The sequence below is a fragment of the Cebidichthys violaceus genome, unplaced genomic scaffold (assembly GCF_023349555.1).
Source record: "Cebidichthys violaceus isolate CVI_PGR_0920_01 unplaced genomic scaffold, fCebVio1.0.p SCAF_14, whole genome shotgun sequence".
In the NCBI taxonomy this organism is placed as follows: domain Eukaryota; kingdom Metazoa; phylum Chordata; class Actinopteri; order Perciformes; family Stichaeidae; genus Cebidichthys; species Cebidichthys violaceus.
The window spans coordinates 13,154,697-13,166,416 of NW_027176307.1; the positions used below are offsets into that span (position 1 = coordinate 13,154,697).

Genomic DNA, 11,720 nt, shown 5'->3' on the forward strand with positions numbered 1-11,720 from the left:
GACTCACTGATATGAGTGGTACTAGACAGGAGTTTGTATACATGTGGTAAAATACAGAGGATTCACCTTTAGATATTGATTAAGGTCTAAATAATTTGATAATAACAAATTATCTTTTTATCTATTGTTTCTTATTAATACATATGATTTGACTGCAGCCTCTGTACACCACCGCTTTAATAATAATACAAAATAATAATAATAATAATGACGTAATTAATTCATATATATTTAAACGGTCTTCTAGACCTAATAATTCTTCAATAACTCTGTCTTTGTGATTTCTCTCTTTACATTGTAGTTTATAGTTTTGACCACTAGGTGGCGCCGATGACGCAGTAGCTGTCTGCGGAGACCGGAAGAGGGAATAATAATAAACCCAGAAGCTGTAGGTGGCAGATCCCTCCAGTAGGTGGCGGTAATGCGACACCAAGGAAATGCCAGTTACCGTTAAATAAATCAAAGAAGAAGAGGAATAGGACTCTCACTACTTTCTTTAGCTCAGTTACACAACTAATAACAAGGTAAACGGAATAATGTCACGGTACCGAAGATTTAACGACGTTAAATACACGTACGGTGTATCGTCAGCCGTTGGCATTTGACGCCGGGTAGCTAACGGCTGTCTGTTAGCCCCGGTAGCGAGTTTGGTAACTGCTAACCCTGCTAGCTAACAAGATAGTCTCTCATCTGTGTGTTTATTTGCCCTCAGATTGTTGCGATGGTTTTGGCGCAAAGATGACCTGCACCCTCTCCTCATGACCGACCGGGAATCACACGTTTAGCAGGTCTAATTTGAGGTACGCATGATGTTTTGATTAGACCGGAGCCTGAATCGTAGAACACGTGTGAATGCGTTTTAATGGGTCCGTGTTGATGTCTGCAGGTTCCACACAGGGTGACCCATGCTTTCTGATGAGCTCGACTCCAAACCAGAGGTGAGTTCATCTTTGTCACCGTTGTCGTGCTTTAGATAAGAGTCGATCATTCATTGCATGCTGTGTGGGTTCTTCTTCTCTCTTTTCTCCAGCTGCTGGTGCAGTTTGTGCAGAACGCGTCCATCCCGTTGGTGCAGGTTCTGGAGGACTCGGGGTCCAAACACTCATGTCTGCCTCTGCTGAGTCCAGCTGAGAGCTCGCTGTGCAGCCCGCTGGAGCTCACAGGTGAGCAGCTCCTGTTCAGACCTCCACAGGTCCAAAGAACTAGCAGTAGTGTGCAACTGACTTGATGAACTTACAGAGTAACATCAGCTGGATCTGCAGCTCCCCCTCGGCTCTCTCGCCGCTCTCATTGCATTGTTTTTGGATGCAGCAGGCAGCTACTTTCAGAGAAAATAGATCTGAAACTCCAGCGTACCCAAGCCGTTCTGCACCAAACAGCAGACAGACACAGATTGTGACTAGCTGACATACATAGTGGAGCATTTAGCAGCTAGAAAGCCAGATATTGTCCTCAGGAGTTGGTAGAGACCAAACGCAGAACTAAAGGAGAGTTAATATTGGATTCCATTAACCAGGTGTCCAGAAACACGACTAACGATGAATATGTCTGGTCCTCTGTTACTGCTGGATGTGCTAAACTGGTTTGCTGTCTTTAACCGTTGAATAACGCCTCTAATGTATGAATGTGGAACATGTAGTGCTGCAGGGACGACGTGTTTGTGTAGGATGCCAGCTTTGCCCCAGTTCCCTCCACAAAATTGGGTTAATGCAGGAAAAATAAGCTCCGTAGAGAACAAGTGTACGAGACTTATACATGGGAAGATAATCTTCTTTACACCATTTTTATGATTTTATTTTTAAGTGTGAAGGCATTGAACAGAAGTAAAAAGCTAACGTTGGGCTATAAATGAACTCCACCTCGATGAAATGAGGGCGAGTAAACACAGCGAGGCTGTGAAGGAGGACCAGTCGTCGTGATGATGATTGAGTAAAAGCTTCAACATTCACAGGAGGGGTGTTTACTGACACATTTTATATCCTAGAACAACACGTTAAAGTCTCTTCAGCTTTTGTTAAACACAAACCTTATGTCAGGCATCTATCCAAAAACTCATTAAAAAAAACAGCTGATTTCAAAGTAAGGGAACAGGAACTGCAAAAATGCTGACTCATCTCTTGGTTTTAGGACTTATTCCTGCAGCACTCTATTGTAACGTCTCTCTCTCTCTCTCTCTCTCTCTCTCTCTCTCTCTCTCTGGCACTCTGTCACTTTCAGGTTGTTGCCATATGTGAAAAGTCTGTTTGCTTCCATTGTTTCATTGTATGAAAGAACACACGTTTTATTTCTCTTTGAAGTTAAAATTATATTCAAAGAGTAAAAATTGTGGGCATGAGAGTTTAAGATCATTTTTAAAGAAGATTTTCTGTCCAACATTAAATCTGAGCAGGTGATTTTTTTACTAAGCTTCAACTAACGTTGCATATTTTAAAAAGTGAGGTTAAAAAGTTGAATAATACTCAGAACGTATGAAAGATGTGCAACAGTCTGAACGGAGTTTCTAGCTCAAAGTGTGATTGAGTAATAAGTGTTCAAAATGCATAAAAAATATGAGAGCGTTTAAATTCTGAACATTCTGTCAATCGAGTTGAATGTGAAATATTTTTCTTGAATACATCTGAAAGTATGAATCATAAAAGAAATAGCAGTAATGTCTGAATTGAGCTGAATGTTTGAATGATGCTTCTAATTTGAAAAATGTGGAAGGAGTTCATGAGAAGAATCAGCTTTATTCCATATATGCATATATATATATACACACACACACACACACACACACACACACACACACACACACACACACACGTGAACATAAACCTATAAACAACAATGGCATTAGAATTGCGGTAATAGTGCAAACAGAGGTAGTAGAGCAATATGACTTATTAATTGTTCATCAGAGTGACGGCCAGCGGACAGAAGCTGTTCCTGGTTCTGGTGGTTTTGGTTTGCAGAGCTCTGTAGCGCCTACCAGAGGGGAGGCGTTGGAACAGCTCGTGTCCAGGGTGTGACGGGTCTGCAGTGATCTGTCCAGCCCGTTTCCTGACTCTGGAGGTGTATAAGTCCAGGATGGAGGGCAGGCCGGAGCCAATGATCCTCTCTACACCTGACAGTCTGTTGTAGTCTGATTCTGTCCTGTTTGGTGGCCGATCCAAAACCACACAGTGATGGAGGAGCAGAGAACAGACTGGATGGTGGCGGAGTAAAACAGGATCAGCGGCTCCTGAGGCAGGTTGTACTTCCTGAGCTGGCGCAGGAAGTTCAACCTCTGCTGGGCCTTTTTTCCTGATGGTGTTGATGTTTGAGGCCCACTTCAGGTCCTGGGAGATTGTGGATCCCAGAAACCTGAAGGTCTCCACAGCATTGTTGAGTATGGTGGGGGGGGGGGGGGGGGGGGGGGTCAGCAGTGTTGGAGGGGGGCTCCTCCTGAAGTCCACTGTCATCTCCACAGTTTTCAGCTTGTTCAGCTCCAGGTTGTTTTTTTTGTTTTTTCTTCTTCCCAGCCTCACCTGCTGCTTCCTGTCTGTCAGGAAGTTTGTGATCCACTGACAGGTGGATGCTGACACAGTGAGCTGGCAGACTTTAGGTTGGAGTATTGCTGGGACGATGGTGTTGAACGCTGAGCTGAGCTCCACAAACAGAACCCTTGCATATGACCCCGGGGAGTGGAGGTGTTGCAGCATGGAGTGCAGTCCCATGCTGAAAATAAAGAGCGAGGAGAACTTAAATAAACATGGTCAAAAAGTCCATTTTGCAACGTTAAGAAAATGTTTCTAAAGTCCCTGACTGTGCCGGCTGCTCTTCTTCCTTTATGTACACACATTTCACAGTGTTGTAGGTTTGTGGATATTATTCTTGTTTCACAACATCTCCAGGCTCTTTAGATGCGGATCAAGATTCCCTTTAGATCTGACGAGCTCCCTCTGACTGCGGTAGAAAATAGGATTATTATTATTATTTGTTTAAGACTCTTCAGCGCCCGCAGCTTCTCCATTTGGATGGACACATGCCCATTAGGACACACGGCGTCTGTGGTTCCCTGTAAAGCCATTTAGAACGGAGTGATAGAACTAACAATAGATTTAAGAACAGATGTATTTATACATTAAAGGTACCCTGCGGTGTTTTCTTCTAAGTAAACAGATGTGTTTCACTTTGAAAACATTTGTCCGTTACATAATTCAAAAGGTTATTTTTATATCTATGTTTGTGCCACTAAAGCAGTCGCTGTGCTCTTATTTTTTTTAAACCATAGTTTGATTATTTATTGACTTGCAGACTAACGAGCGCCGGTTGTTTCCTCCTCAGATGGAGGCCTGAGCCACGAGCCGGAGAGTTCTCCGTCGCTGTCGGAGTTCGCAGGTGTGTCGGAGCGAAGCCCGCTGGTGGTGCAGACTCACTCTCACCCGCCCAGCCCCCCCCCCATCCTCCATGACCTCCAGCAGTCAGACAGCACCTCTTATGTCCTGCTGAACCTCGCCAAAGGTAAGGAGCTCTAAACCCCAACCCTTAAATCTCCCCAGTGTATTCATTAAAAACCTGTGTCAGCACTTTGTGTCTCGCTCGGGATTCTTCACACAGGACGCTAAAAGGCAAAAAACGGGGTGACGCATTTTCACGAGGAGCCGTGACTTATTTTTGGGCTGAAGAAATGATCCTTTGCAGACACGTTGTCTTGGTGCTTCAGACCTTTTTGGCAGGGCAGCCCAAAAAAAGAAAATGTATTTTGGTCTCTTAACGTGCAGCTTTTGTTCTGTCTGTGAGTCAGTGAGCGATGAGAAGCATAGAAAAGGCTTTTCAGCACAAAGAGTCACTTTCTGTCTATTGTGTCTTTTGAATTCAAATCATGAATAAAGAAGAACCGTGTTTATGTACTTTTTCAATGTTTGGTCGCCAGCATCCTCTTCAGCTTTTTCAGTATGAATCTCTTAACAGGCCAAATTGCTGAGCATGATGGGAGGACAATAATTCAGAAATGGGACGTTGAAGGGCTCAGGCCGTTGACGCTCATGCAGAATGTTGCACCGGCTTTGGCTTCATGATTCTCCTCCCTGCTTCTTCTTCTTCTTCTTCTTCTTCTTCTTCTTCTTCTTCTTCTTCCCCCTCAGGCATCACAGCCTCCTCTGAGTCCCTGATCTTCGCCGCAGATGGCGGCGGCGAGGATGACGATGAGGGGGTCTCGTCGGGGGACTACGGGATCGACGGCAGCGCTCCCTGGTACCTGCGGGTGCAGGAGCTGGCGCACGACAGCCTGATCGCCGCAACGCGCGCACAGCTCGCCAGAGACGCCAAGGCCAGCCAGGACGCCAGAGCTGCAAGTGTCGGCAACGGTAAAGTCACAGGAAGAAGTTCATGTGTATGTGCAGTGCTGTTTGCATGTGCATTACAGCCCGTCTGTGACGTATGTGACATTTAAAAGAACGAAAATGAAGACCGTTGAGAAGAAGATGGTCTACTTAGAGGCAGGCATCAGACGAGAAATGAGGTCAGCGATGAGATTAATCAGCAGTGACTGAGACCGTGTTCAACACTCCTCATCAAAAGTCCTCAAATCAAAATGAATTTGTAACTTTGTCTACACAGATTTACAAATCCGACAGCAAGTGAAGATCTAAACGGCACGTCGTGGTGAAGCATTGATCGGGCTTCAGCCCTTATTGTTGCAGTGTGTCTGTGATGATTTGATGTGCAGTTAGTATTATGATGAATGCTGCAGAGAGGGCGTGGTGATCAGATAGACACACACAGGTGAGACGTCAGGGAAGAGAAGTAACCAGACAGACAACACAGGTTAGAGGACGCTCATTAGATACAGTTTTCTGACTTTTTTTCCAACATTATAAACCAGGAATATTCAATTAACATTCCAAAAGGTCCACATTGAGCAAAGGTCCGGAACATTACAAATTTATCTAACTTGCGCTATTTAGTGCTCTATATATATCTAAATATATATATTATTTTTTCATACATTTTTTTTTATTTTTTATGACATTTCAAAGACGGTGTAACATTTTTCGACATACTATGACATTTTCTTTTATCACATACGTTTTTGACATTTTTAACAAATTATAGAAGTAAAGAGTTTTTATGAGATGCTTTACTATACTATGACATTTTAATGACATAATACACTATAACATGTTTACATTGTAATCACTAAACTATTACTTTTGTATGACTTCTTCCAACATAGTTATACTATGATTTTGTTTTTGGACATTTTCATGACGAACTATACTTTGACTTTTCTTAGTTACGTTTGAACTTTTTTGATGTTTGATGACTTACTATACTTTGAGTATTTATGACATACAACACTGATATTTTACTGACATGCTATGACTTTTTATGAAATACTATTACTTTAATATGACATTTAAATGACATCATATACGATTTTTTTATGACGTACTTAAGTAGCTATGAAGGGCACTTTGCCTCTTTCTGACATACTATACGATGACTTTGCCAAACTAACTGGAAAAGTTTTAGAAAATGTGCTAAAATCCATTCAAAGATCGCCACGATGGTCAAACGTCGTTTAATCCAGCTTCTACCCAACATGTTGCTGACTTACTTTCTCTTAATCTCGTCTCACTCTTTTAACTGTGCAGCTATCTCCTCTGATCTGTTGACCCACACCAGGAGTCCGGACTTCATCACAACCTCCTTTTTAACTTCCCTCTACAAGCCGCCCGATAGATTGTGCCCATGACCTCAAGAGACCATGACTCCGAGCTGCATCTCTGATCTTTGAACCGAGCCCAATTGCAGCCAGAGGTCCTGCTTAGAAACATGATACCAGAGTGAAGTTTATTCCCACCTTTGCTCTCTCCCAGTATACGTCCTCCCACCCTCACTGGTTTACGCTCTTCTACTTGGAATACATAAAATGCTGCGTCTTTATCGCTACATATCATAACCTAGTTCATGTTCAGATGGACGTTCTTAGCACAGGTGTTCTTACTCTCAACATGTCTCTTCCTGTCGAGTGAGAACAGTTGGCAAAGGAAGGAAGAAAACATTTTTTAGGATGCCTTCGACACGATCAAAACGTGCTGCGTAAAACACTATGTGTGGCACATTGAAAAGAAAAAAGAAAAAAAAAAGCGTGTCGTATTCTGCGCTAGAAGGGGTGTAAAATAATGTGTTCACTGTCAGATGAAATGTCTGCAGCAGACTGCAAGTGGTTTCAGTGTGGGACTGAAACTCCACTCTCTGAGCCAGTGTGACGGCCGCCCTCCCACTAACTGCCTGCAGATTAGACGAGTTCCCTCAGCGGTGGGGTATCCGTTAGAGATGCATTACTGCCGGCACGCCGTAAGCTAAATTGGACCTGTTAAATGCATTCACAGCAGGGGTGGGGGGGTGTGTGTTCTGGGCAGGTGAAAAGAGAGTGATTGCATTCAGCTTCTGTCGGTTGTTTCTTTTGGGCCTGCAGTTTGTTCGGCAGGTCTCGGTACCCGATGATTGGCTACAGCCGGGGCCCCGGGGACCGGCCGCCTCACAACTCCTTTTTATTGTTTTCTGCACAACCCCGCTCACTTCCCCCCTCCTCTTGTTGCCTAGGTGATCACACACACAGTTTGACAGCAGACGGGGACAAGAGAGAGCTGCAGTCTAGAGCCAGCCGCCCGCTCTCCAAGCAGATCCTCCGCTGCTCGTTTGAGGGCTGCTGCAGGACGTTCACCTGGCCCGCCCACCTCAAATACCACCTCAAAACACACAGGTAGCACCACACACACACACACGCGCACACGCACGCACGCACGCACGCACACATGCGCACACACACGAGGCGAGGTAATGGATTCAGGCAGCAGTTGCAACAAGACGCCGTTTCCAAAGCATGAACCTGTGCTAATCCTGGCTTTTGAGGATCAATTTTCCAAATTGAAAAATAATAATGCAAGCTTACAGGTTTTTATTGAAGTAATTACACTTGCAATTATCTTAGCTGTTAATAGAAACGTCGAAGCCATTATGGAATCGAAATGCAACACACATATTTCACCTTTTCAGAAAAACAAGGCATCGTTTTAAAGTGCTTCTGTTCCCTCTGCATGAAAATTATGCTTTTTATTCAAACCACTATCCTCAGTCCACAAACAGCCTTAGAAGACACCACTAATCTATGTAGAACAAAATGTACATTTTCAAGAAATATTACACAAAAAGCCCTAAAGATAAAGAAAACCAATCACTTTTTTAAACCTTTTATTGTCAACAACAAAATTCCTAATATCACTGACAAAAGCATGTATGTAGAAATCCAAATAAGCACCAATAAAATGTATTTGTTCAGATGTTTTAGCACTCAAGTCAAAGATGATCACACAGTGTTTATCACAGGTTGTTTATGGTTAGAAAGAAAGTGTGTGTGTTTGTACTGCAGGAGCGCTCCTAACATCAGCGTAGGACAATCTGTTTGTGGTCGTCCTGTCTGACCTCGTGGTAGGCTGTTTGCCAATGAAATGCACACACACACACACACACACACACACACACACACACACTGGGAGAGACACTGTTCTTTTTGGTTTTCTCGGGCTCCCAGGAACGACCGGATGTTCAGGTGTGGCGCGGAGGGCTGCGGGAAGAGCTTCTACGTGCTGCAGAGGCTGCAGGTTCACATGAGGACCCACAACGGCGAGAAGCCCTTCATCTGCAAGGAGAAGAACTGTGGCAAGAAGTTCACCACGGCTGGAAACCTGAAGAACCACCGCCGCGTACACACAGGTGGGGGGTGGGGTGGGGTGGGGTGGGGAGGGGAGGACACACTCGGCGTACAAAAGGCCCGAACGCGCTGGAAGCAATAAGTGACTCGGGCCATTTGACTCGGCTCATTTAATGCTTCCTTGGCGCAGTCATGGCCGGAGATTTGACGAGTCAGCAGCACTGGCGCCTCCATTTCACTGCTGTAATGAGTAACTGTACTCTTGTCATATTTTATTTAGGGTGACATTAACATTTTTTTTTTTTTTTGATGGCCTATCTCACAGTCTGCTTCTTCTATCTAGGGGCCGGCTACACTTTACAGTGTTTATATTTCTGCCCTTACGTCTGGAAGAACAGCTTTCTGCGAGCTATAATGTCCACTTAGTCGGGCGAAATGATCGTACATTTGTTACGTTTTAGTGCGTTAAAATAGGTCAGCTGTCACCGCGGGCTCCAGAAATTACTACATTAAGTCTTAATATTGTTGAGTTCAACTGTATATATATTTGTGTGTGTGTGTGTGTGTGTGTGTGTGTGTGTGTGTGTGTGTGTGTGTGTGTGTGTGTGTGTGTGTGTGTGTGTGTGTGTGTGTGTGTGTGTGTGTGTGTGGCGCTGCTCTCAGGGGAGAAGCCTTTTCTGTGTGAAGCAGATGGCTGTGGGCGATCCTTTGCGGAGTATTCTAGTCTACGAAAACACATGCTCGTACATTCTGGTGAGTGGGGCCGAGTTAACAGCTGTACAGCCGAGCACTTTTTTCTTTTGTAATTAGTGTGGGTAGCAGATATGGCATGTTGTCACGTACCCCCCCCCCCCCCCCCCCCCTTTGTGTTTCCCAGGCGAGAAGCCTCACCACTGTGGGATCTGTGGGAAGACATTCTCTCAGTCCGGCAGCCGGAACGTCCACATGAGGAAGAGACACGGAGAGGAGGGGCTCGGCAGTGAGAGCAGAGAAACAGGTCTTTTTCCTCTTATCTTACACACACACACACACACACACACACACACACACACTTCTTCACATAGGTGGTTATGCTAATCCTTTTGGATTATGTGGCTTCAAGCTGCCCATACATTTTAAAAATGTGCATAGAGATAGTGTTGGTTTAAGTTGCATTTCGGAACAGTTCTTGAATAATTAATGGCTTTAAGCAAATTAAAAATTTATCATTTCAAATTTTCATTCTTCAGGGCCGGTAGCCGACTGGCTTTAGACTGCACATATCTCTGGAAAAGCACAGCGCTTCTGCAGAAATGAGATCGTTAGGCGTCGGGGGTCAGATTTGTCGGGGGGAAAAGTTTTCACCAAGTCATGGTGGCGCCGTAACTTAAATCCTCGTGCCTCACTCAAAACGTCTTTTTTGCCGTCGCAGTTAAATGATCGGACACTTGAGTAAATCTCTCGCTGCGGCTGTGAGAAACGTCTCCGTTTCACTACCTCTTCACACTAAAAGTCTTTCTCAATGAGCTCTCTGCATTCCAACATATGGTCTAATTGTACAAAACGGGTTTAAATAAATGTATTTTATTGGTGTGAAACGACGAGAGCAGACGTCACATCTGCCTCCTTGTGCTATTTGTGTAGCAGCGGGGAAGCACCGCCGCTGAATCACCACCGAGGAGCCGCTGCCAGAGCTGTTAATTATGAACAGCAGAGTTATTCGGGTCAGCCTCCCCAAAGAAGCTCGTCTTTAGTAAAAGCAAAGGAAGAGGCAGCTTCAAAACAGATGGTGACTGGATGAATAATTAAGTAGACTGTCTGTGTTGGAATAACTACAGTCCCAAAAAAAAAAATCTAAAAAGAAATTCACACAAGTGTCAAAGAGACTTAAAAGTTAGTGATAATGAGATTTCAGTTTTGAACATGGATTTCTCCGACTGTACGTTGTAAGCGTGGATTAAAGTGCAGCGTGTGTCGCTCTGCTCGTCGTAACAGGAGAGGCTCTGACGCAAAGCAGTCTGCTGGAGGCGGACGGCGTGAACGGAGACGGTATGGTGACCATCGCGACCACCGTGGAACCCATGAATCTTCACCACGCCATGCTGAGATCACCAGGTGGGCCTCTATGCACGCCGTCAGTCCCGCCTTTCTATCAGTCCGGCTGTCTCCGCTGAAGTTGTTATTCCGAGAGGTTGGTCGCAACCCAACTATGATTTATTCAACTCTCGGACCGTGACCCACAACAATATTTTATAACTGGAGCGCTCAACAGCCAAGTTACACGGTGCAGATTCTACTTCAGTCCCAATGGGCCTCAGTGTGAATGTTTAATGGTTTCTGATGCATGTTAATATACGTGTGTTGTTGTACATCATCTTCTGGGCTGGTTCTCCAGTTTACACTGGATTGGTATTATTGGTGCTAGTAGTTTGACCGATATTCTCTGTGATCTAAACTTCACAATTTAAACAATTTACCAAATTTAGTCAGAGCTTAGATACTTAAATACTTCTTTCATAGGCTCAGTATTAGGTTTATTTGCATGTCCTTCATTATTTCCTAAATTGGCCTGTCGGCATTAATAAAAACCAAAAAGGTATAACCGGGTGAAAACCTGCAGAAGCTGAAGGACAAACGTTTTATTCGAGTTGTGGCCCTGGAAGCCGTTTCATCTCATAATGACTGTAGGTGTGTACAGATATTACCCAGCATTCATTGTTGTGCTCTGAACTCGTCTTTGTGTCCCTCCCTCCCTCCAGGCTCCGCTGACTCCGTGGTTGTTCTCTCTCAGCCACACGAATTGGTGACGATGACGAGCGACGGCCACGCGTACGGAGACGACGTGGTGACGCTGCTGTAGGCCGCCGTGGCGAGAAACGTCCCGCGCTGACGAGACGTCTGCTTGTAAATGGACGAATCGCTGACTTTTCACCCCTGTAGATATTTGTAATTAGCAACCGATGATGGTTTTATTTTGACGTGCGTGAAACGGCAAAGTTTGTACAAACAACCTTTTTTCCTCAAGTTTTTTGAAAACAAATACTCCCAAAGAAATACT

At 44.5% G+C, this 11,720-nt stretch overlaps 1 protein-coding gene across 1 annotated transcript; it reads left to right on the forward strand.

The window, feature by feature from the left end:
* Positions 1 to 435: 435 nt before the first annotated feature.
* znf410 (zinc finger protein 410) lies at positions 436 to 11,630 on the forward strand. The gene is made up of 12 exons (XM_068708966.1): positions 436 to 524; positions 713 to 800; positions 887 to 938; positions 1,031 to 1,163; positions 4,309 to 4,485; positions 5,109 to 5,330; positions 7,576 to 7,735; positions 8,564 to 8,745; positions 9,347 to 9,436; positions 9,561 to 9,680; positions 10,658 to 10,777; positions 11,422 to 11,630. Exons 3-12 carry the CDS (start codon positions 906 to 908, stop codon positions 11,520 to 11,522), a joined length of 1,338 nt encoding a protein of 445 aa, XP_068565067.1. The 5' UTR covers positions 436 to 524; positions 713 to 800; positions 887 to 905; the 3' UTR covers positions 11,523 to 11,630.
* Positions 11,631 to 11,720: the final 90 nt, after the last annotated feature.

Coding starts and splice junctions, on each gene's coding strand:
- znf410 (XM_068708966.1), top strand. CDS start 906: ATGCTTTCTGATGAGCTCGACTCCAAACCAGAG. Junction 5,331..7,575: donor AGCTGCAAGTGTCGGCAACG/GTAAAGTCACAG, acceptor CTTGTTGCCTAG/GTGATCACACACACAGTTTG. Junction 9,681..10,657: donor CAGTGAGAGCAGAGAAACAG/GTCTTTTTCCTC, acceptor TCGTCGTAACAG/GAGAGGCTCTGACGCAAAGC.